This window comes from Phyllobates terribilis, unplaced genomic scaffold, assembly GCF_046119375.1.
Source record: "Phyllobates terribilis strain yellow unplaced genomic scaffold, ASM4611937v1 Scaffold_2__4_contigs__length_985480577, whole genome shotgun sequence".
NCBI lineage: Eukaryota > Metazoa > Chordata > Amphibia > Anura > Dendrobatidae > Phyllobates > Phyllobates terribilis.
Genome location: NW_027362762.1, coordinates 211410976 through 211437706, shown reverse-complemented (window position 1 = coordinate 211437706; position 26731 = coordinate 211410976). Strand labels below are relative to the sequence as shown.

Genomic DNA, 26731 nt, shown 5'->3' with positions numbered 1-26731 from the left:
AATGCTGCATAAGTACATGTATATAGAGATTCAAAAAGGCTTCATTGGCATCGAAAACCAGAAAAGCCTCATTGTGCAAGACAAAATGTTGTATTCTGGGTAAATAACACAGAATATATATAGATTTTTCTTTATTTATTTTACTTACTTTTATAGCGCCATTAATTCCATTAATTCCACGGCGCTTTACAAACATTATCGGCACTGTCCCCATTGGGGCTCACAATCAAAATCCCCTATCAGTATGTCTTTGGAGTGTGGGAGGAAACCAACACAAACATAGGGAGAACATACAAACTCCTTTCAGATGTTGTCCTGGATGGGATTTCAACCCAGGACGCCAGAACTACAAGGCTGCAGTGCTAACCACTGAGCCACCGTGCTGCCCAAAATGCATTCATATCTTTGAAGATATATATGTTGTAAGATTTCTACTTGGTTGCGTTTTGAGGTAGGCACAGGAGGCAGTTTCAGTAAAACGTCCGGGTTGGTTTATTAAAACTCCATTAACCGCTCAGGACAACAAAACAAAAATAACCTTTTCCGGCACAAAGTGGAAAAAACATATAGCATATAGTCCATACAGTAGGTGGGTTTGCCCGCTCGGGTTAGTGTTAAGGTCCTTAGCAAAGACGAACAACACTGGAGGTCTGCACACCTCCACACACAAACACTGAATGAGACAACTTGTCTTCTTTTTATCTGCCGTACCACGCCCCGGGGTGGGGCTATGTGAGCAGCTAGTCCCACGTATCTTTCTACCTGCTCATAAACCCGCCCTGACACGCCCTATTAACTCTCTCAGCACTATAAGTGCTGGAGCCTGCTTTCCTGGGCTTACATCACTGAAGATACCAACCTCGATGATACATCGAGGACCTGTCCGGCGGCCATCTTACAACGTCCACATTATGACTTTGCCTCACGATTATCTTAGACATAAAATGACAAATTCTATTGTTTTCTATGTTAAAAATTAGTAGGTTTTATTTTAGTAGGGTTTACTTTACATAAATAGTTAAAAACAAGAAGTGCAGCACTATTCATTTATTGTGCATGTGCCAAAATCTGTCAGTGAGAAAACGCAGTGATTTTACATGATTTTAACAAAAAACAAACAAACTAGCTTTATTTCAGAATAAAATAAGGGGAGATTACCTAGCCATCTCCATGGATGATTAAATTGTAATTCAATCTTAGTCCAGGTCATATGTAAACTTTACATGTGCTATATCATCTGTAATCACAGTATGAGTTATCACTGAGCATATGGAGAATTAGGCTATGCAAGATGCCAGTGTTGGATAAAACAAACAATATAATTGTTAGAACCTTGCTGTTAAGTTTTTTTTCCTTTGCTGGTCACATGACCTTGTTGGCCTATTTAATCCTGCTCCGCCCTTCTGGCTTTGCTGGACTTCATTGTATATCTACTTTCTAGCTAGCCTGTGCTCTGTATCTAACTCTGTTAGTTTGCTTGGTCTACGGACCTCTATGTTCTATCTATTTTGTTTGTTCGTCTGTCTGCTACTATTTCTGTTAGGAGGTGTCCCATATTCCTCCCAGTCCTTAGTACTTGTAGGGATTCCCTCCCCACATCTATAGGTCTCCGTACAGACTAGATTAGGACTTTAGCAGGTCTGATCGCAGGATCAGGTTCCCTGTTACATCGTAGGGATTCAGCTGAGTCCTATAGTAGGGACAGATCTCCTCTCTTTCCTTAGCTTTGGTAGCAGAACTTAACAGTAAGTCCAGCCAGCAAATTCTCTAAGGAAAGATTTTTCTGTTCCATCATGGTGTCGGTTCAGGATTTGGCTCATCGCCTGCAGGGACTCTCTCTGGAGGTGGCCGAGCTCCGTCAGCACGTGAGTAACTGTCCTGGAGCACATTTCTTGGAGCCTAAGGTATGTTTGCCGGATTTATTTTTTGGTGAACACCGAGAATTTTTTTCATTTAAAAATGCTTGCTTATTGTATTTTCGTTTGAGACCTAAGTCCTCTGGGGATGAATCCCAGCGCGTAGGGTTCATAATGTCACTTTTGCGCAAAGAGCCTCAGGAGTGGGCCTTTTCTTTGCAACCTAGTGATTCATGCTTCAGATCAGTGGATAGTTTTTTTTCTGCTTTGGGACTATTATATGATGATCCTGACCGTGTCGCATCAGCTGAGACTGAGTTGAGACGTTTAAAACAAGGATCGGGTAATGTGGAAAAATATTGTACACATTTTCGTCGTTGGTCCACTCAAACAGGGTGGAACGATTCTGCTCTGAAAAGTCTATTTCTTGCTGGGCTCAGTGAAAGGGTTAAAGACCTGCTAATTGCTTATCCTACACCTGAGGATTTGCAACAGGCTATGCAATTAGCTATACGGGTGGATAGAAGACTGCGTGCTAGGGTTAATGAGAGCAAATCCTCTGCTATGTCAGTTTCTGGTTATGATAATGTGTGTATTAACAGTGGTGAACCGATGGAGATTGGATCGGTGGCACCTCGCTCTCAAGAAAAAGACCGTCGTTTTTCGGAAGGCTTGTGTTTCTATTGCGGAAAATCTGGTCATTTGATTAAAGGCTGTGAGCTTCGTATGAAGAAAGAAAAAAAAATGGTCAGTCACGCCCGTATTGCCTGTTTAAATTCCAAGGGTATATTTTTAGCTGCTTCCACGATTGCTCAGGAAAAATTGATGGAATTTCGGGTGTTTGTTGATTGCGGGTCTACACTGAATGTAATTGATGGGGGATTCGTGGAAAAACTCAATTTAAAACCTGAACCTTTATCATCCCCCATTGCTGTGGTTTCTGTGGATGGCTCCCCTTTGAAGAATATTACTCTCAAGGTCAGTGAATTTCCTCTCACTATTAATGGTGTTCACCATGAGAAATTGGATTTGGTAGTGTTGAATAACTTGCCTTCTCCAGTAATATTGGGTTTGCCCTGGTTAAAATTTCACAATCCTGTACTGGATTGGTCTACCAGTGAAATTAAATCCTGGAGCCATAAATGTTATGACAAGTGTTGTAACGGGCGTATTGCAGCTTTGGATAGGTGAGAATTGCCTGTTCCTATTCAGGATTTTTGGAGAGTTTTTTCTGAGAAGGAATCGCAGGTTTTGCCTCCCCATAGAGACTATGATTGTTCTATTGAATTTGTCCCTGGAGCGACTCTTCCTAAGAGTCGTTTATTTAACCTTACTATTCCTGAGAGGAAGGCTTTGGAGGAATACATACAGACAAGCTTGGCCGCCGGTCACATTAGGCCCTCTAAGTCTCCTGTGGCGGTTGGATTTTTTTTTGTAAAAAAAAAGGACGGCGGTTTACGTCCTTGTCTGGATTTTCGTGAGATTAACAAAATTACGGTACGCAATCCTTACCCACTGCCATTGATTCCTGATCTGTTTAACCAGTTATTGGGGGCCAAGTGGTTCTCTAAAATTGACCTTAAGGGGGCATACAATCTGTTGCGCATGAAGGAGGGTGATGAATGGAAGACTGCTTTTAACACTCCTGTGGGTCATTTTGAGAATCTGGTTATGCCTTTTGGTCTTACTAATGCTCCTGCATTTTTTCAGAATCTGATTAATGACATCCTTAGACCTTTGATCGGTAAAAATGTGGTTGTGTATTTGGATGACATTTTGATTTATTCGCCAGATCTGGAGTCTCATTGGCGGAGCGTGCGTGAGGTATTACAGTTATTAATGGACAATTCGCTTTTTGCTAAGCTGGAGAAATGTGAGTTCGCTGTACAGAGAATTAGTTTTTTGGGCTACATTATCTCCAGCAAAGGTTTTGAGATGGATCCGGTTAAGGTTCAGGCTGTGCAGGAATGGCCTAGGCCTATTGGTTTGAAATCGATACAGAGGTTTTTGGGTTTCGCCAATTACTATAGAAAATTCATAAAAAATTTTTCTAGTATTGTCAAACCTCTGACTGATCTCACCAGGAAAGGTGCTGATGCGGTTCAGTGGTCTTCTGAGGCCATTGAAGCTTTTGTGTATCTCAAGGAGAGGTTCACCTCTGCTCCCATCCTTATGCAGCCTGATGTTACTAGGCCGTTTTTGGTTGAGGTTGATGCTTCCTCTGTGGGGGTTGGCGCAGTATTGTCTCAGGATAACGGGGATGGATTACATCCCTGTGCCTTTTTTTCAAAAAAATTTTCGGAGACTGAACTGAATTACGATATTGGTAATCGGGAATTATTGGCTATTAAACTCGCATTTGAACACTGGCGCCACTTCTTGGAAGGTGCGGAATTTCCCGTTCAGGTTCTTACGGATCATAAAAATCTGATATATCTTGATGCTGCCAAGCGCCTGAATGCCCGTCAGGCTAGGTGGGCACTGTTTTTCTCGCGGTTTAATTTCTCCGTTACTTACATCCCTGGTACTAAGAATGTTAAGGCGGATGCCTTGTCTCGCAGTTTTTCTCCCATAGTCGGTGGTGAGAAAGAGGAGAACATTTTACAAGAAGGTGTTGTGATAGCTGCTTTAGACTCCGTTTTGGAAGATGAGATTCTTAAAGCTCAGGAGAATGCCCCATCTAACACTCCTCATGGGAGGTTGTTTGTGCCTGGGACCTTTAGGAGAGATTTGTTTGTTGAGTGTCACGAATCTCGGTTGGCAGGTCATCCCGGAATCTCTGAGACCAAGAGACTGGTGGGTCGCAGTTTTTGGTGGCCTGGATGGCAGAAGGAAGTCATTAAGTGGGTGCGCCAATGTACTATATGTGCTAGATCTAAGTCCTCACATACTCCTGCTGCGGGGTTGCTTTGTCCTTTGGAGGTCCCCAGTGCTCCTTGGACACATTTGGCTATGGACTTTATAACTGACCTTCCCCCCTCTGAGGGTTTTACTGTCATCTGGGTGGTCGTGGACCGTTTTAGCAAGATGTGTCACTTGGTTCCCTTTGTCAAACTGCCCTGCGCTAAAACTCTCGCTAAGGCCTTTGTCAAGGAAATTGTCAGACTTCATGGCGTTCCTACTGACATTGTTTCTGATAGGGGTCCTCAGTTCGTGGCTCGTTTTTGGCGTGCCTTTAGTGACAGGTTGGGAATTCATTTGTCGTTTTCGTCCGGATATCATCCTGAATCTAATGGCCAGACAGAAAGGAAAAACCAGGATGTTGAGCAGTTCTTGCGTTGTTTTGTGGCAGACAATCAAGAGGGGTGGTCTGAGTTTCTGCCACTTGCCGAATTTGCTCTGAACAATCATACATCTTCTTCTGCTGGTTGTTCGCCTTTTTTTTGTTGTTCTGGGAGACATCCGTCGTTTGGGTCGTTCTCCAAGTTGGGATCTGCCGTGCCTGAGGAGGAGAATTTTTCCGGTGATTTGGAAAGAGTTTGGACGGATGTGCGTGGTAATCTTCAGGAGGCCAACAGAAAATCTAAAGACTACTTTGATAGGAAACGACAGGAGGTTTTGTTCGCTGTTGGTGACATGGTTTGGTTGTCCTCTAGGAATCTGCGGTTGAGGATTCCTTCTAAGAAATTGGGTCCCAAGTTTGTAGGGCCCTTTAAGGTGCTTCAGGTTGTCAACCAATCTGCTGTTAGGTTGGAGGTTCCTACCTCCTGGAGAATTAATCCGGTCTTTCATGTCTCTCTGTTAAAAAAAGCTGTTGTGTCGGATGGTGACGCCTCTGCCTCTGTTCCTCCGGTGGTGGAGGACGGGGAATATGAAATTTCTCGCATCCTTGACTCTAGACGGTATAGAGGTAGTTTGCAGTATCTTGTGGCCTGGAAAGGTTTCGGACCCGAGGATAACTCTTGGGTGAGGTCAGATGATGTTTCCGCGTCCAGACTTATCAGAGCGTTTCACAGGAGATTTCCTGATAAGCCTGGTCCTAGGGGATCCGGAGGATCCTCTTAGAAGGGGGGGTACTGTTAGAACCTTGCTGTTAGGGTTTTTTTCCTTTGCTGGTCACATGACCTTGTTGGCCTATTTAATCCTGCTCCGCCCTTCTGGCTTTGCTGGACTTCATTGTATATCTACTTTCTAGCTAGCCTGTGCTCTGTATCTAACTCTGTTAGTTTGCTTGGTCTACGGACCTCTATGTTCTATCTATTTTGTTTGTTCGTCTGTCTGCTACTATTTCTGTTAGGAGGTGTCCCATATTCCTCCCAGTCCTTAGTACTTGTAGGGATTCCCTCCCCACATCTATAGGTCTCCGTACAGACTAGATTAGGACTTTAGCAGGTCTGATCGCAGGATCAGGTTCCCTGTTACATCGTAGGGATTCAGCTGAGTCCTATAGTAGGGACAGATCTCCTCTCTTTCCTTAGCTTTGGTAGCAGAACTTAACAATAATGTTAAATCGCAAGAACAGTTCCAATATTTATGGTAAAATATTACATCACTATGACTTGAACATATACAACCCCTGGCAAAAATTATGGAATCACCGGGCTCAGAGGATGTTCATTCAGTTGTTTAATGTTGTTGAAAAAAAGCAGATCACAGACATGGCACAAAACTAAAGTCATTTCAAATGGCTACTTTATGGCTTTAAGAGACACTAAAAGAAATCAAGAAAAAAAATGTGGTACTCAGTAAGGGTAATTTTTTTCAGACCAAGCAGAGGGAAAAAATTATGGAACCACTCAATTCTGAGGAAAAAATTATGGAATCATGAAAAACAAACACACAAAAGAACACTCCAATACATCACTAGTATTTTGTTGCACCACCTCTGGCTTTAATAACAGCTTGCAGTCTCTGAGGCATGGACTTAATGAGTGACAATCAGTACTCTTCATCAATCTGGCTCCAACTTTCTCTGATTGCTGTTGCCAGATCAGCTTTGCAGGTTGGAGCCTTGTCATGGACCATTTTCTTCAACTTCCACCAAAGATTTTCAATTGGATTGAGATCCGGACTATTTGCAGGCCATGACATTGACCTTATGTGTCTTCTTTCAAGGAATGTTTTCCCAGTTTTTGCTCTATGGCAGGATGCATTATCATCTTGAAAAATTATGTCATCATCCCCAAACATCGTTTCAATTGATGGGATAAGAAAACTGTCCAAAATATCAATGTAAACTTGGGCATTTATTGAAGATGTAATGACAGCCATCTCCCCAGTGCCTTTACCTGAAATGCAGCCCCATATCATCAATGAGTGGAAATTTGCATGTTCTCTTCATGCAGTCATCTTTATAAAGCTCATTGGAACGTCACCAAACAAAAGTTCCAGCATCATCACCTTGCCCAATGCAGATTCGCGATTCGTTACTGAATATGACTTTCATCCAGTCATCCACAGTCCACGATTGCTTTTCCTTAGCCCATTGTAACTTCGTTTTTTTCTGTTTAGGTGTTAATGATGGCTTATGTTTAGCTTTTCTGTATGTAAATCCCATTTCCTTTAGGCGGTTTCTTACAGTTCGGTCACAGACATTGACTCCAGTTTCCTCCCATTCGTGCCTCATTTGTTTTGTTGTGCAGTTCCTGTTTTGGAGACATATTGCTTTAAGTTTCCGGTCTTGACGCTTTGATGTCTTCCTTGGTCTACCAGTATGTTTGCCTTTAACAACCTTCCCATGTTGTTTGTATTTGGTCCAGATTTTAGACACAGCTGACTGTGAACAACCAACATCTTTTGCAACATTGCGTGATGATTTACCTTCTTTTAAGAGTTTGATAATCCTCTCCTTTGTTTCAATTGAGATCTCTTGTGTTGGAGCCATGATTCATGTCAGTCCACTTGGTGCAACAGCTCTCCAAGGTTTGATCACTCGTTTTTAGATGCAGACTAACAAGCAGATCTAATTTGATGCAGGTGTTAGTTTTGGAAATTAAAATTTACAGGGTGATTCTATAATTTTTTCCTCAGAATTGAGTGATTCCATAATTTTTCCCTCTGCTTGGTCTGAAAAAAATTACCCTTACTGAGTACCACATTTCTTTTCTTGATTTCGTTTAGTGTTTCTTAAAGCCATAACGTTGCCATTTGAAATGACTTTAGTTTTGTGCCATGTCTGTGATCTGCTTTTTTTTAACAACATTAAACAACTGAATGAACATCCTCCGAGCCCAGTGATTCCATAATTTTTGCCAGGGGTTGTAATATAGTGGCACATAATACTACTAAATAACTCTTCCAATCCAAGTGGCAGTAATATGATTCTTGATGTGGTAAAAGGGGTTGTCCATCAGTCATATTGGACACAGAACTTTCAGGTCAATCCTAATATTTTTAAGATATTAATAGTAGGCAATGAATGATTAACTGCAAACGGAGGAACTCCCTGACCATCACTGATTGATACCAAACCCTCGTGGCCTTCCTGTCTTCTAATTCTGAATTTTTGGTGGAAAGTTAAGGAGTCCTGAGTACAAGTTATACAGATGCCACTGAATCCCCTGCGTTACTTACTCAATGTCCCACCCTTCCAACTCTGGGGAAAAAAAATTGCCAGGCTGCTCCCCCACTTACTGATGGTTGCAACTCAACCAGCAATACCGTTCAATAATTGATTGCAAAATCCATATGTAATGGTTAAAAATAGAAGTGTTTTTTTTAAATCAGGGCATAAGAAAACATAAGAATCAGTCATTGGATTTGAAAATTTTTTCATAAACCCAAATTATGCTTAACTGTGTATTTGATTCTGAAATCCCCATTCTATAGCCCCTCGCCCTTTTGTGTGTGTTTCTTCGTGTCTTAGTTTAGTTGTACAGTACAGACCAAAAGTTTGGACACACCTTCTCATTTAAAGATTTTTCTGTATTTTCATGACTTTTAAAATTGTACATTTGCACTGAAGGCATTAAAACTATGAATTAACACATGTGGAATTATATACTTAACAAAAAAGTGTGAAACAACTGAAAATATGTCTTATAATTCTAGGTTCTTCAAAGTAGCCACCTTTTGCTTTGATGACTGCTTTGCACACTCTTGGCATTCTCTTGATGAGCTTCAAGAGTTAGTCACCGGAAATGGTTTTCACTTCACGGGTGTGCCCTGTCAGGTTTAATAAGTGTGATTTCTTGCCTTATAAATGGGGCTGGGACCATCAGTTGTGTTGTGCAGAAGTCTGTTGGATACACAGCTAATAGTCCTACTGAATAGACTGTTAAAATTTTTATTATGGCTAGAAAAAAGCAGCTAAGTAAAGAAAAACGAGTGGCCATCATTACTTTAAGAAATGAAGGTCAGTCAGTGCGAAAAATTGGGCAAACTTTGAAAGTGTCCCCAAGTGCAGTTGCAAAAACCATCAAGCGCTACAAAGAAACTGGCTCACATGAGGACCGCCCCAGGAAAGGAAGACCAAGAGTCACCTCTGCTTTTGAGGATAAGTTTATCCGAGTCACCAGCGTCAGAAATCGCAGGTTAACAGCAGCTCAGATTAGAGACCAGGTCAATGCCACACAGATTTCTAGCAGCGGACACATCTCTTCAACAACTGTTAAGAGGAGACTTTGTGCAGCAGGCCTTCATGGTAAAATAGCTGCTAGGAAACCACTACTAAGGACAGGCAACAAGCAGAAGAGACTTGTTTGGGCTAAAGAACACAAGGAATGGACATTAAACCAGTGGAAATCTGTGCTTTGGTCTGATGAGTCCAAATTTGAGATCTTTGGTTCCAACCACCGTGTCTTTGTGCGACGCGGAAAAGGTGAACGGATGGACTCTACATGCCTGGTTCCCACCGTGAAGCATGGAGGAGGAGGTGTGATGGTGTGGGGGTGCTTTGCTGGTGACACAGTTGGGGATTTATTCAAAATTGAAGGCATACTGAACCAGCGTGTCTACCACAGCATATCACAGCGGCATGCTATTCTATCTGGTTTGTGTTTAGTTGGACCATCATTTATTTTTCAACAGGACAATGACCCCAAACACACCTCCAGGCTGTGTAAGGGCTATTTGACCAAGAAGGAGAGTGATGGGGTGCTACGCCAGATGACCTGGCCTCCACAGTCACCAGACCTGAACCCATTCGAGATGGTTTGGGGTGAGCTGGACCGCAGAGTGAAGGCAAAAGGGCCAACAAGTGCTAAGCATCTCTGGGAACTCCTTCAAGATTGTTGGAAGAACATTTCCGGTGACTACCTCTTGAAGCTCATCAAGAGAATGCCAAGAGTGTGCAAAGTAGTCATCAAAGCAAAAGGTGGCTTCTTTGAAGAACCTAGAATATAAGACATATTTTCAGTTGTTTCACACTTTTTTTGTTAAGTATATAATTCCACATGTGTTAATTCATAGTTTTGATGCCTTCAGTGTGAATGTACAATTTTCATAGTCAAGAAAATACAGAAAAATCTTTCAATGAGAAGGTGTGTCCAAACTTTTGGTATGTACTGTATATTTGTTACAGTTTTTTGATTGTACCTTCTTTGCTGATATGTGGCTAATGAAAGCCCTTGATTTTAGACTTAAAAGCCATGAGATTTTCCTGACGTACACACAAAATGTAATTCGCAAAGCTGTATTTTATACCAGTAAGGAATTTATGTTGGGGTTTAGATGCTAGAACTGCTATAACATTCATTTTGCTATTACAGGACATCAGCTGCAATGAAATAACATCTTTGCCGCAGCAAATAGGTTTACTGAAGTCTCTGCGCGAGTTAAATGTAAGAAGAAATTATCTGAAAGTTCTACCTCAGGGTAAGTGCTCAAGTGTGTCCAGTGTGTTTTCATAGGTTTACACTATAGCAATAAGTTGTATAAGTCTTGAGCTACATAGGACCTTTGTGACTTGTCTCCTGGTTACAGGTCACAGTATGGCAACGCTACTTCACAATATAACAAAGATGAATGTGGTCACTTTGCAAGAATTGAAAACCTGTATATTTCTTGCAATGTTTTTGTTGCAGTTGCAGCCACTTGAGGGTCACTGTGTATCACCAGCCTAAGCGTAACTTTATTTGAATACGTAAAGTTAAATAAGTTTTAAAGAAAACGTTTCAGTAAATTTTTCATGTTGAACTGGATAGCATACACAGTGTAATATTGGCTGCAGTGAGGAATATATATTTTTTTAATTTCTCTTTTTCCATCGCAGAGATATTAGAAATCAAGTTATTTGTCACCTAATGAGTTCATTTTTGTTAAGGGCAAATGGGTGATTTCACTGGGGACATGTACTTCTTCAGCCTGTATGAGACGCCCAGTCATAAGCAGGCAACAACACACAGGAGGAAGAAGAACACACCCCACTACACCTTAGAGCAGGTTTCTCAGTGTGTGAGATATATAACTTAAGACAGTCCTATCTCTTGGTCTAACTTCCTGCATGCATGATTAGAAAGTACTGCTGAATTTAGTTATGTCACATTACAAACCCTTCTATGAGCTCTTTTTTTCTCATACAACTGTCAGCTCTGCTGCACTGACCCTCATTCCACACTGCCTGTCTGGAGATGTGTCAGAAATCACATCAATGTCTGTTGTGCTCAGGGCAACTTGAAATCGTTCTGCAGTTTTCAGAATAGGCTGTTATTACTTTTCACACAGGAGTAGCCCAGAACAGACTGCTCCTGTGTGAGATGTAATGATACCCTGCTCAGCTTTGATTGCAGAGAGTTTACAAGTGTCCCTTAGCACAACAGATATAAGTGTGACTCATCTCTGGACTACTCAAAAAGGATGAAGAAGTACTCCCAGTGAAAATTATCTGGCAACACCTACTTGGACCTAACAAACATTAACTCATTAGGTGCCAAATACTTTGATTGCTAATATCTCAGCAATTGAGAGGCGAAATAAAGAAAAAAAAACAAAAAATGTTTATTCCGCTCTGCAGCCACTATTACATTGTATGTCCAGTTGAACATGAAAAATTTGGTGAAAGGTCCTTTTTATTTGTTCATTAAATAATAAGTACACTTTTGTTTCTTTAATTAACCTTCTGGCATTGGAAAGTTATGAATTTTTGTAATATTCATTACCTTATATTACTTCCTTCGCTCTTAAACACTTTGCTGTAGTGCTGTTTTCATGCCCAATTCATGCTTTTTTAGAAGCGTCTTTTGACTTCTGTTCAGTAGGATCTGTATGCTATAATCATATTGCCTATGTACGGGACTTTATTCATGGCTGAGCCTCTCTGCTCCCCAACCCCTGTAATCAGACAGGAATTCCCAAACACAGAGTGCTTGTATATAGTGTATCAATTTGCCGATCAACAGTTGAAGGGAGCATAAACTGGGTATTAAAGGGAATATGTCAGCAAGTTTTTGCTATGTAATCTGAGAGCATTATGATGTAGGGGCAGAGATCCCGATTCCAGTGATGTGTCACTTACTGGGCTGTGTTGTTGTTTCAATAAAATCAGTGTTTTATCAGCAGGAGATTATTACTAGAGGACAAGCTGGCCTGTGCCCCCTAGTCCAATCATGCCTCCACCACTGATTTTCGGTTTTATGTCACTATACAAAGTAAGTTAATCAAGTTTATTACAAAAACTCATCACTTCCCAATGCCTGGAGGATAAAGAAAAAAAAGTTTGGTTACTCTTTAAAGGGGTATTCCCAGCTTCGAGATCATATCCCAATATGTAGTAGATGTAATAATATTAACAAATACCTCCAATTAGAAATGTAATGTAGTCCTTCTGATTCGCTATGTCGCTTACCCCATGTGCAGGGGTTTTTAATGTATATCTACTTATATTCCTGGTGGTTAATGTTAGTAAAGGGATGAATGTAATTTTTCCTGGTGGTATATGGTAGTCGAGCAGTGTATGGCAACTTCTGATATGGTGTAGGGTAGCAGAGGGCTCGGTGTTCCTTTCCCTGTGGGTGTACTGTAGTGGAGAGGTTAATACCTGATGTCCAATGCTCTACTTTACTTTTTTTGGCACCAGTAATGTCTGCAGTTTTCCGTTTCTTACCAGCACTTCCTAGAATACACGGGACTGTGACTGAACAGGGTCCACATTCTTTTATCTTTTTTGTACTGATTCTGTTTTAGCTGTCTCTGTGGCATTTTGTCATCACCGATTTTCTTTCCCAAACCATAATAGCAACCAGTAGTCAAAAATGTATTTTTTTGCATTTAAAGAATTATGAATACTCACTGGTGAATTGGGCTTAGGTTCTTTGGGATGTTAGACTGGAGTCCAATCTAGTGCCTTGATACTGTAATTATTAAACTAAAACAATAAGCCTAACTTTCCCGCAGTTGTGGACCCCTCCATCTCCACAATCGTGTAGACTAGCACAACCCCTTTGCTGTGCAGCCTGAGAAAATTAATCTTAATAAATCAGGCCTAATTGTTAAAAATGATAGGTTACCAGCATGGAAGCCAAGAAACGGACTTTACTTTATATTGCTGTATGTCAAGCAGTATTGTTTATTGGCTTCTAAACTTATATGTCTCTTTACCATCTTGTGGTGCTAATTAAGTATATATTCTTATTTGCAGAAATAGTAGATCTTCCCTTGGTGAAACTAGATTTTTCCTGCAATAAAATCCTGATCCTACCACTTTGTTTTAGAAAAATGGTGCAATTACAAGTATTAGTACTTGAGAATAACCCACTCCAGTCTCCTCCTGCACAGGTGAGTGTTTCTATTATTACCTGATTTTTATACTACACCTTTGTTTACATATTTTTGTTAATGAAACCATCATAATTCTCCTGTGATCAGTCAACAAATACAAGCTGTTATTTACCATGCCGTAATATCTTTATCCCGTAAGAAATAGCAAATTTATATATTTTCTTACAGTGTTGCTCCAGTAGACGTAGAATAAATATGGGAAGGCTTGTTAAAGGGTCGATATTGACTTTTAGGATCGCTGCTTCCAATAGGTGGCACTAGAGTTCTAGTCCTCTTGCTGTCTGAAGAGGCAATTTGCATATTTAATTTCCCAGAGGAGCATGCATGCCATATAGGTCTCCTCACTCTGACATGTCAGGCTTGTCTTGTCACTCTCCACAAGGAGAAACTTTACCCCTTAGATCCCAGTAGATGGAAGTTCTCACCTAATCCTTTGGGTAGGTGATAACGTCTAGATCGGTTGGGGTCCAACCTCTAGAACCCACATCAGTTGTCAGAATGATAACCATAAGAAAGAAAAATGAGCTGCACTCACCAGTCCTTAAAAGCAGTATCTTTACTCCATGGTCTGTGTTACACAGACCTGTAGAAGCATCTTCACGCGAAACAGCTATTGTCTGCTCTTTTCTTCCCCACTCTCCCTGCTTGCCGGACTTTTTATTCTCATGGAATAAAGATACTGCTTTTAAGGACTGGTGAGTGCAGCTCATTTTTCTTTCTTATGGTTATTTTGGACCGTTTAAACTTTTTTATGAGCTTTTGCACCTGAAATGTTACCAAGTCCTATTTAGGTGTCTGCACTGTACATGTTCAGCTTTGCACTGACTATTGCAGCTGCTTGCAGGTGGTGCAGGTTTTTCACTTTCCTCGCTGTAAGATTTGTTGTCAGAATGATGCACTTTAATCCCAGTTTGCCGATCATTCATTCCATATCGGGTGCTAGAGAAATCCGAATACAGCGATCCTGCAGTCCCATAAAAAAATGAGGATGAAAGTGCCCTTTTGTGGTGATTGGTGGGGATCCTAGCGATCGGACCAACACTGATCTAAAAGTTATCACCTATCTTTGGATAGGTAATAAAGAATTACTGTGGTTGGAAGAAGTGAAGTTTTACTACTTTTGCATACCATTGATGCTTTAAATCTCCACATTAGTACATATTGATTATCTAATAGATGATTTTTTGTAAAGTAGTCTGTCTGGTGACAAGATCGTTGAGTCTTTTATCTCAAACTACTACTGATTTTCAGAAGGTGCTTAAAGGGGTTTCCCAATTATTATTTGAATAACGTGTGATGCATCACTAATAGTGTTGAGCGAGCACTAAAATGCTCGGGTGCTCGAAGCTCGGGCCGAGCTCGCCGTGATACTCGGGTGCTCGACCCGAGCAACGAGCCCAATGTTAGTCTATAGGAGACTCGAGCATTTTTGCGGTGGCACCCCCGGCAGTCTTTTAAAAGCCTAACAAGTGCCCAAAACGATAGTGACAGTGCTCAAATGACATGGGGACAGCATGGGGATCGCCCCAGGAAGCATTTCTGACCCCCAGGTCACTGCTGTCAACAACGTGGTCAGAGGTATTAAGCCACTTTTACAGGCTCACAATAAAACGTTCAAAAACGAAAGTGAAACTTTTTTCCTGTGAAATATGTTAAGGAACATCCTTTCCAGGGAAAAGACTTGTGTATAAGTTAAAATAAATGACCAAAAACAAAAATACTCCTCCACACCTTCGGCTATGTTCACAAGTAGCATTTTTTATGCGTTTTTGCACTTTTGTATTGCTTTCAACTATGACAAATGCATTCACCGGGAAATGTCATTTTAACATTTTACAACCTTATCTGGCCATGTACTGTGTGACACATGCATAAAGTGCTGAAAAGACATGGGAACAGCATGGGGAAGACCCCTGGTAGCATCTCTGACTCCCAGGTCACTGTCTAAAAGTGTGCCCATCATAAGTGATCCTTGCCGCATCAGAAGATGCAGACTATCCCCATGCAAGTTCTAGTCCCAGGGCAGTGTTCAATTGTACCTCCCCCATTCCTTGCAATACAAGCGCGAGTATGCAGCCTGCCACCCACCCACCCCCCAGGCTGCAATACCATACTGCTTGCTTGCTTGAACTTGAAATTGGGCCTTTTAGGCATGTGGAGTCGGAATCTGGCCACCACGTCATGGCTGTGTTGGCGGCCTGGAATCCATACTCAGTCCCCAGCCGCCCGGCGGCCGGGTGTCCATACTCGGTCCCCAGCCGCCCCGCAGCCAGGTGTCCACACACGGTCCCCAGCCGCCTGGGGGCAGCCGGGTGTCCATAAACGGTCCCCAGCCGCCCCTATTTCTCCTTGGAACATCCCCCCACACACTTTTCTTAGCCCGGCCTGCTTTAGGCAGCATTGGACGAGCCCACCAGAGAACTAGACTCCTCCCGTGGGCCCTGACTTCTCCATCGGTGGAGTTGAGAGTGCCAAGGTGAGGAGCATGATGATGATGACAGAAGTTAGCATCTGCTATGTTTTCTTTTAATGCAAGTGTAAGTGTGCAGCCTGCCACCCACCCACCCCCAGACTGCAATTCCATACTGCTAGCTTGCACTTGAAATGGGGCCTTTTAGTTTGGAGGAGGCCGAAGCTGGCCACTACCTCATGGCTGCTTCGGCAGCGAGGTATCCATACTCAGTCCCCAGCCGCCCCTATTTGTCCTGGTGTGCCTTATACATAAGATTAAGCGCATATACCAAAACATTACCTGTGCCCTCCCCAGTGCATTTAGTGGGAAGGAGAGCCTATTACGCTGTAGTGTGTGCATGCCAAACCCCTGTTCATGGTACATGCGAAGATGCCTCCCACCTTGCACCTGTCGTTGCAGACTTGCAACTATCCCCATTCAAGTCCTTGTCCCAGGGCAGTGTTCAATTGTACCTCTCCCATTCCTTGCAATGCAAGCGCAAGTATGCAGCCTGCCACCCACCCACCCCCAGGCTGCAATACCATACTGCTTGCTTGCTTGCACTTTAAATTGGGCCTTTTAGGCATGTGGAGGCAAAATGTGGCCACCATGCCATGGCTGTGTCGGCGGCCTGGTATCCATACTCAGTCCCCAGCCGCCTGGTGGCCGGGTGTCCCCGCTTGCTCCCCAGCCTCCAGGGGGTGGCCGGGTGTCCATACTCGGTCCCCAGCCACCCCTATTTGTCCCGGTAACCTTTCCCACACTTTTCTTAGCCTGTCCTGCTTTAGGGCAGCATTGGCCGAGCCCACTGGACTATCAGACTCCTCCGGTGGGCCCTGGCTTCTCCATCAAGGGAGTTGAGAGTGCCAAGGTGAGGAGCATGATGAGGATGATAGAAGTTAGCATCTGCTTTGTTTTGTTGTAATGCAAGCGCATGTATGTAGTAGCGGCTAGGCCTGAGGTGGTCAGCGTTTTGGCGCATATCCTACCTCCTCCGAGGATTGCTGGATGTTTTCCTGCTACTATCCAAGTTCTATGACTCCCGTTAAAACAAAGCTTCAGGTGATAAATGATGGATGAGGTAGTGGCAAAGGAGAAAGAGCAGGAGGAACAGGGACCATTCACATCAATATCAGGCCAGTCAACCAGATATGTCTTGTAGTATATGTTTCTGTAACAAAAGGAGCGGTTCGGCTACACAGTTATAGGGCATACAGTGAGTGCAATGCCTACCAAAAATTTCGAGGCACTCTAATGCCCCTTGGAAATGACATGGAGGTCAGAGGGCGTTAACTAAACCTTTTTTTCCATTTATAACAACTGGGTCTCCTGTGCACTGTTGGCCTAAGCAGTGAATGGAAGGCTTTCCAAAAATTATGAGGAACTACAATGCCCCTTACAAGAGCCATGTGTGGCACCCCAGGGGTCTGGTCACCACAGTAATAGAGATATTACGTCGGAGAGCAAGTGGGAGGTTTCCTGGTCAGGATCCCTTAAACATGCAACATCCTCCTGCCCCAGTCCTGGGAGGGGAGAATTCTGCCCTTATAAACTGGATCTGGGGCGGGGTTGAGTGAGTCAGAGAACACAGAACAGTCAGAGTCAGAGTGAGAGCAAGGGAAAGTAACAGCAAGGAGCTCTGTAGGAGCTAGGAGCTAAAGACCAGGGGCTGGAAGCTGAGCAGAGCTCGCCCTGGCAGAAGACAATAGGAACCGGACACAGGAGTCCGAGGCTGTGAGGACTTATATATCCAGCAGCAGAAACCAGCCGGCAGGGGATTTCAGGTCCTCTGGCCATAGAAGCCTGGAGGCTCAGTCACAAGCAAGGGACCAGCACCGCCGTCATGGAGCGGAGGCTAACAGAAGGCCCCAAGTCACCAGCCATACGGGTGAGCACTACACGGTACACTCAGGGACGTGGGCTACTTCTACCCGCTTACAGCAAGGTAGCCAGGAAGAGTGCAGACAGACGGGGAGGCCTACAACTCCACCTGGCCAGGGGAACTCCTGCTTGCTCACAGACTGACCAGGCCTCTTATGCTAGCCAGTACTCCCGGGAGGGTCTACCTTATAATCATCAGTAAAGACCCTGAACTGCACTGCAAAGACTCTGAGTCGTTCCTGCTGCGCTCGTGCACCATCACCCCCATCATCCACACTCACTGCCCTGAGGCTATACTCCTCCCGTGGGGAGTTATCCCATTCTCTGCTGCGCACACAACACCAGCCTCAGCGGTCTGCCTCGCAGCGGTGGTACTCCCTGACGGCAATCCACGGGTGGCGCAGTCGGACAATTAACCTCAAAACCTAAGAAAGACTGCCACTGGTTTGACCAGCCTGAGCCACGGGACCGGGTCACCGCCACGGAGACTACAGACCCCAGAGACCCGGCACCGGGTATCCCACACACGTGTACACACGGCCCAGGGGGCGTGTCACATGCAGTACAGCATATTACAAACATAAGTCCCATTATTGGGGAGTGGGTCTCCCATAGTATTTGCTTATGCCTTGCAAGCAAAAGCTGCCAAAAATTAGGACGGAGCAACTTGCAGTGCCCCTTACAAGAGCCATGCAGTACAGCAAATTACAAACATAAGTCCCATTATTGGGGAGTGGGTCTCCCATAGTATTTGCTTATGCCTTGCAAGCAAAAGCTGCCAAAAATTAGGACGGAGCAACTTGCAATGCCCCTTACAAGAGCCACGCAGTACAACATATTACAAACATAAGTCCCATTATTGGGGAGTGGGTCTCCCATAGTATTTGCTTATGCCTTGCAAGCAAAAGCTGCCAAAAATTAGGACGGAGCAACTTGCAATGCCCCTTACAAGAGCCATGCAGTACAGCATATTACAAACATAAGTCCCATTATTGGGGAGTGGGTCTCCCATAGTATTTGCTTATGCCTTGCAAGCAACAGCTGCCAAAAATTAGGATGGAGCAACTTGCAATGCCCCTTACAAGAGCCATGCAGTACAGCATATTACAAACATAAGTCCCATTATTGGGGAGTGGGTCTCCCATAGTATTTGCTTATGCTTTCCAAGCAAAAGCTGCCAAAAATTTGGACGGAGCAACTTGCAATGCCCCTTACAAGAGCCATGCAGTACAGCATATTACAAACATAAGTCCCATTATTGGGGAGTGGGTGTCCCATAGTATTTGCTTATGCCTTGCAAGCAAAAGCTGCCAAAAATTAGGACGGAGCAACTTGCAATGCCCCTTACAAGAGCCATGCAGTACAGCATATTACAAACATAAGTCCCATTATTGGGGAGTGGGTGTCCCATGGTATTTGCTTATGCCTTGCAAGCAAAAGCTGCCAAAAAGTAGGACGGAGCAACTTGCAATGCCCCTTACAAGAGCCATGCAGTACAGCATATTACAAACATAAGTCCCATTATTGGGGAGTGGGTCTCCCATAGTATTTGCTTATGCCTTGCAAGCAAAAGCTGCTAAAAATTAGGACGGAGCAACTTGCAATGCCCCTTACAAGAGCCATGCAGTACAGCATATTACAAACATAAGTCCCATTATTGGGGATTGAGTTTCCCATAGTATTTGCTTATGCTTTCCAAGCAAAAGCTGCCAAAAATTAGGACGGAGCAACTTGCAATGCCCCTTACAAGAGCCATGCAGTACAGCATATTACAAACATAAGTCCCATTATTGGGGAGTGGGTGTCCCATAGTATTTGCTTATGCCTTGCAAGCAAAAGCTGCCAAAAATTAGGATGGGGCAACTTGCAATGCCCCTTACAAGAGCCGTGCAGTACAGCATATTACAAACATAAGTCCCATTATTGGGGAGTGGGTCTCCCATAGTATTTGCTTATGCTTTCCAAGCAAAAGCTGCCAAAAATTAGGACGGATCAACTTGCAATGCCCCTTACAAGAGCCATGCAGTACAGCATATTACAAACATAAGTCCCATTATTGGGGAGTGGGTATCCCATAGTATTTGCTTATGCCATGCAAGCAAAAGCTGCCAAAAATTAGGACGGAGCAACTTGCAATGCCCCTTACAAGAGCCATGCAGTACAGCATATTACAAACATAAGTCCCATTATTGGGGAGTGGGTCTCCCATAGTATTTGCTTATGCTTTCCAAGCAAAAGCTGCCAAAAATTAGGACGGAGCAACTTGCAATGCCCCTTACAAGAGCCATGCAGTACAGCATATTACAAACATAAGTCCCATTATTGGGGAGTGGGTGTCCCATAGTATTTGCTTATGCCTTGCAAGCAAAAGCTGCCAAAAATTAGGACGGAGCAACTTGCAATGCCCCTTACAAGAGCCATGCAGTACAGCATATTACAAACATAAGTCCCATTATTGGGGAGTGGGTCTCCCATAGTATTTGCTTATGCTTTCCAAGCAAAAGCTGCCAAAAATTAGGACGGAGCAACTTGCAATGCCCCTTACAAGAGCCATGCAGTACAGCATATTACAAACATAAGTCCCATTATTGGGGAGTGGGTGTCCCATAGTATTTGCTTATGCCTTGCAAGCAAAAGCTGCCAAAACTTAGGATGGAGCAACTTGCAATGCCCCCTTACAAGAGCCATGCAGTACAGCATATTACAAACATAAGTCCCATTATTGGGGAGTGGGTGTCCCATAGTATTTGCTTATGCCTTGCAAGCAAAAGCTGCCAAAAATTAGGACGGAGCAACTTGCAATGCCCTTTAAAAGAGCCATGCAGTACAGCATATTACAAACATAAGTCCCATTATTGGGGAGTGGGTCTCCCATAGTATTTGCTTATGCTTTCCAAGCAAAAGCTGCCAAAAATGAGGACGGAGCAACTTGCAATGCCCCTTACAAGAGCCATGCAGTACAGCATATTACAAACATAAGTCCCATTATTGGGGAGTGGGTCTCCCATAGTATTTGCTTATGCTTTCCAAGCAAAAGCTGCCAAAAATTAGGACGGAGCAACTTGCAATGCCCCTTACAAGAGCCATGCAGTACTGCATATTACAAACATAAGTCCCATTATTGGGGAGTGGGTGTCCCATAGTATTTGCTTATGCCTTGCAAGCAAAAGCTGCCAAAAATTAGGACGGAGCAACTTGCAATGCCCCTTACAAGAGCCATGGAGTACAGCATATTACAAACATAAGTCCCATTATTGGGGAGTGGGTCTCCCATAGTATTTGCTTATGCTTTCCAAGAAAAAGCTGCCAAAAATTAGGACGGAGCAACTTGCAATGCCTCTTACAAGAGCCATGCAGTGCAGCATATTACAAACATAAGTCCCATTATTGGGGAGTGGGTGTCCCATAGTATTTGCTTATGCCTTGCAAGCAAAAGCTGCCAAAAATTAGGACGGAGCAACTTGCAATGCCCCTTACAAGAGCCATGCAGTACAGCATATTACAAACATAAGTCCCATTATTGGGGAGTGGGTCTCCCATAGTATTTGCTTATGCTTTCCAAGAAAAAGCTGCCAAAAATTAGGACGGAGCAACTTGCAATGCCCCTTACAAGAGCCATGCAGTACAGCATATTACAAACATAAGTCCCATTATTGGGGAGTGGGTGTCCCATAGTATTTGCTTATGCCTTGCAAGCAAAAGCTGCCAAAAATTAGGACGGAGCAACTTGCAATGCCCCTTACAAGAGCCATGCAGTACAGCATATTACAAACATAAGTCCCATTATTGGGGAGTGGGTGTCCCATACTATTTGCTTATGCCTTGCAAGAAAAAGCTGCCAAAAATTAGGACGGAGCAACTTGCAATGCCCCTTACAAGAGCCATGCAGTACAGCATATTACAAACATAAGTCCCATTATTGGGGAGTGGGTGTCCCATAGTATTTGCTTATGCCTTGCAAGCAAAAGCTGCCAAAAATAAGGACGGAGGAACTTGCAATGCTGGCACCCTGGTGGTATAGTGGTGGTGGAGGCTGAGGATAAGGAGAAGAAGATAAAACAGCCGAAACGAGGAAGCGTATACCCATGTGTGGGTGTGAAGCGGTGCATGTGAATACACCTCCCGAAATAACACAGTGGATTTGACTTTATGTTACTCTGCTGTCATTTGGTGGTGATGAGAAGTCTGGCCCAATCCAGCCCTTGTTCATTTTGATAAGGGTCAGCTTGTCAGCATTGTCAGTTGACAGGCGAGTGCGCTTATCAGTTATAATTTCCCCAGCGGCACTAAAAACACGCTCCGATAACACGCTAGCGGCAGGGCAGGCCAGGACCTCCAAGGCGTACAGAGCGAGTTCATTCCAACTGTCCTGCTTGGATACCCAATAATTAAAAGGCACAGAGGAATCACGGAGGACGCTGGTATGGTCGGCAAGGTACTCCCTCACCATCTTTTGAAACTTTCCACTCCTTGTGAGAGTACCCCGCGCCTCAGGGCCTGCAAGCTGGGCGGGTGTCAGAAAACTGTAACAGAACGTTGACAGTGTTCCCCTGCCTCTGCTTGATTGGAGTTGCATCTCTCTCGCCTGTACGCCTTGGTTGGGCAACGAACTGTGACCTCTGCCGCTAGCGTGTTCAGATGGGAATTTTTTTAAGAGTTCTGCAGCAAGGGCCTTCTGATACTGCCCCATTTTTGTAGACCTCTCTACCTCAGGAATAAGAGAGTGAAAGTTCTCCTTGTAGCGGGGGTCTACAAGTGTCACCAACCAGTAATGACTGTCACCCAACATTTTGACAACGCGAGGGTCACGGTTAAGGCAGCGTAACATAAAGTCAGCCATGCATGCCAGACTGGTAACGGGCAAGATTTCCGTGTCCTCACCAAGATGACGACTGACCATGCTCTCCTCCTCCTCCTCCTCCTCCTCCTCTTCCTCCTTCCCCCTGTCCTCAGGCCACCCACGCTGAACCGACGGTATGACACTTGTACAGGTACTACAGGTACAGGTACAGGTACAGGTCTACAACGCATGATAGCAGCTCCTGTTCTTCCTCCTCCTCCTCCTCTCCCTCATTGTCCCCCAATGCACGTTGGGATGAGATGAGGCTGGGCTGTGTGTAATCGCCCGCTACGGCTTCTTGATCCATCTCATCATACTCTGGCTGCAATGCCTCCTCTTTAATTCTCTGCAGAGAGCGTTGCAAAAGACAGACAAGTGGGATGCTGACACTAATGATGGCGTCATCGCCACTCACCATCTTGGTGGCCTCCTCAAAGTTTGTCAGGATGGTACATATGTCAGACATCCAGGTCCACTCCTGAGGTCTTATGTGTGGAGTCTGACCTGAATATCGACGGCCTTGTTGCAGCTGGTACTCCACAACTGCTCTCTTCTGCTCACAAATCCTTTGCAACATGTGGAGGGTAGAGTTCCAACGTGTGGGGACATCACACACCATTCGGTGTGCCGGAAGCTGCAAACGCTGCTGCAACACGGCAAGGGCGGCAGAAGCTGTAGCCGACTTGCGAAAATGAGCTGACAGGCGGCGTACTTTCACGAGCAGATCTGGCAGCTCGGGGTACGATTTAAGAAACCGCTGAACCACGAGGTTAAGCACATGAGCCAGGCATGGTACGTGTGTGATCTCACCTCGCCTCAGAGCCGCCACCAGGTTACGGCCATTGTCACACACGACCATGCCGGGATGTAGGTTCAGCGGTCTCAGCCACAGATCTGCCTGCTCTTTCACAGCTGTCCACAACTCACAAGCAGTGTGAGGTTTATCACTTAAGCTTATGAGTTTCAGCACAGCCTGTTGCCGCTTGGCGGAGGCAGTACTGCAATGCTTCCAGCTTGTAACTGATGTGGTGATATCTGAGATGGAAGCTGAACATGAGGAGGAGGAGGAGGAGGATGCGCAGGAGCTGTACACTGTGGGGGCAACTCTGACTGACATAGGGCCCGCAATCCTCGGTGTGGGGAGGATGTGTTCTGTCCCAAGGTCCGACTGGGTCCCGACTTCCACTATGTTTACCCAGTGTGCCGTCAGAGAGATGTACCGTCCCTGGCCACAAGCACTTGTCCACGTGTCCGTTGTCAGGTGGACTCTCCCAGTAACTGCGTTGTTGAGGGCACGGCAGATGCTTTGGGACACGTGCTTGTGTAGTGCGGGGATGGCACACCGGGCAAAATAGTGTCGGTTGGGGACCGAGTACCGAGGGACGGCCACCGCCATAAGATTGCGGAAGGATTCCGTCTCCACCAGCCTAAAAGGCAGCATTTCCAACGCAAGCAGTCGTGAAATGTGCGAATTTAGGACTGTGGCCTGTGGGGTATTAGCTGCGAATTTCCGCTTTCGTTCAAAGGTCTGGGATATGGACAATTGAACGCTGCGGCGGGACGTGGACGTGGACGTTGATGCTGTTTCTTGAGAAACTGCCATAACAAGTGAAGACTGAGAGGAGGGAGCATGTTTACATGCAGTATGGACAGGGGATTGCCTTGCACACACAACAGGGGGTTCTATTGCACGCACAACAGTGCGACCCTGGGTTTCGCCAAACAAAGTCGGGTGCTTTGCTGCCATGTGCCTGATCATGCTGGTGGTGGTCAGGCTGGTAGTTTTGTCACCCCTGCTGATGCTGGCATGGCAGGTGGAACATATGGCCTTTTTGGGGTTATCAGCAGAGTCTTTAAAAAATTCCAGACTCTGGAAGACCTACTGCTTGTACTGGCAACGTCCCTCGAGTTGGTGTTACGGGGAACGGTTGCCTGCCTTCTGTCTGCGGCCACCACATTGCTTCTTCCTGCCTGTTGGGGTACTCTGCCTCCCTCCCCCTGTGTGCTGCTGGCCTCACTCTGCATGTCCTTCCACTTTGGGTCAGTTACTAGATCATCCACCACCTCCTCCTCTTCCACTTGCGCACCACGATCCTCCTCCTCACTAACTGGCAATTGTGTCTCGTCATCGTCCACCTCTTGTGACAGATTGCCAACGTCGACTTCCTGTGGCCGTGGCTGTTCAAATATTTGGGCATCGCAACATGGGTTCTCCTCTTCCACCACTTCAAGCGTATCAGGCGAGGGGCCCAAATATGGAAATGGACCAGTGAACAGCTCTTCAGAGTGTCCAAGTGTGGGATCACTTGCTGTCTGATGACACTCGGTATGGTGAGAGGAAGGAGCATCAGGGTGAGGAGGAGTATGCGGTCGAGACTCACGGCTACTAAGAGTTGACCGTGTGGAAGACAGACCGGAGGTGGTGGTGCCCAGGTAACTGGAAGTATTGTCTGCTATCCAATTAATAACCTGTTCACACTGATCAGTTCTCAATACTGGTGTTGTTCTGTGCTTCCCTAGTAATTCGGTCAAGAAGTGGGAGCAAGAAGATGTGGCTGTTGGTTGTGGCACATTTTCACCTTGGCCACGGTCCCGTCCTCTACACGCACCATCACCAGAACGTCCACTTCCACGTCCCTTGCCACGCGCCTTGCCCATTGTAAATGAAGTAAAATAGCTTACACTTGCACTATCAATGGAAAAAGGGTAATAAAGAGTAGATTAGAACCGTGGAAGAGGAAAACCACAGTTATTGTTTACTGGGGTATACCACACTTTTTTAAATAGAGATATTTGTGGCTGAACAGTGAGCGACACACTCAAACTGCTTTTTTTTTAGATACCAAAGGCCCAAAACTGGATAGAACAGCGATTTGACCCGTGGAACTGCGAAACCACACTGGGATGTCGGGCCTACACAAGACTATTTTCAACAGATATATTTTTGTGTCACAACAGTCAGGAGACACTACTGTTTTTCTTTACGGAAAAAACTACCAAAAGCTGAATAATAGAGATTTTTTACCGTGGGATGGCAAAACCACAGTTATTGTTTACTGGGGTATACCACACTTTTTTAAATAGAGATATTTGCGACTGAACAGTGAGCGACACACTCAAACTGCTTTTTTTTTAGATACCAAAGGCCCAAAACTGGATAGTACAGCGATTTGACCCGTGGAACTGCGAAACCACACTGGGATGTCGGGCCTACACAAGACTATTTTCAACAGATATATTTTTGTGTCACAACAGTCAGGAGACCCTACTGTTTTTCTTTACGGAAAAAAACTACCAAAAGCTGAATAATAGAGATTTTTTACCGTGGGATGGCAAAACCACAGTTATTGTTTACTGGGGTATACCACACTTTTTTAAATAGAGATATTTGCGGCTGAACCGTGAGCGACACACTCAAGCTGCTTTTTTTTTTAGATACCAATGGCCCAAAACTGGATAGTACAGCGATTTGACCCATGGAACTGCGAAACCACACTGGGATGTCGGGCCTACACAAGACTATTTTCAACAGATATATTTTTGTGTCACAGCAGTCAGGAGACACTACTGTTTTTCTTTACGGAAAATATACCAAAACCTGAATAATAGAGATTTTTTACCGTAGTATGGCAAAACCACAGTTATTGTTTACTGGGGTATACCAGACTTTTTTAAATATATAGATTTGCGGCTGAACAGTGAGCGACACACTCAAACTGTTTTTTTTTTAGATACAAATGACCCAAAATGGATAATACAGAGGTTTGAACCGTGGAAGTGCAAAACAACACTTCTGTTTCTCTAGTCTACACCAGACTATTTTCAACAGTTATATTTGTGTCTGAAAAATCAGAGACACGCTTTTTTTTTTGGAGGGGGGGGGGGACACACCAAAAGGTAATGCCCACAACCAACATGGCTGCAGCATTACAGTGACTGGCTGGCAATCCCTGCATGTTCATTGGCTCTGTAAAGAGCGCCAAACATGCAGGGCGGAGACCCGAGCTCCCGCCCGAGTAACCCGGAAATGCTCGGTGCTCGCTGAAC

At 44.5% G+C, this 26731-nt stretch overlaps 1 protein-coding gene across 2 annotated transcripts in view; it reads left to right on the top strand.

The window, feature by feature from the left end:
- Positions 1 to 26731, top strand: part of LRCH1 (leucine rich repeats and calponin homology domain containing 1) — a 247834-nt gene that overhangs the window by 127214 nt on the left and 93889 nt on the right. For both annotated transcript variants that reach the window (XM_073663838.1, XM_073663837.1), the window contains exons 4-5: positions 10505 to 10610; positions 13372 to 13508. In XM_073663838.1, the coding sequence (XP_073519939.1) occupies positions 10505 to 10610; positions 13372 to 13508 (243 nt within the window). The remainder of the gene's footprint in view (positions 1 to 10504; positions 10611 to 13371; positions 13509 to 26731) is intronic.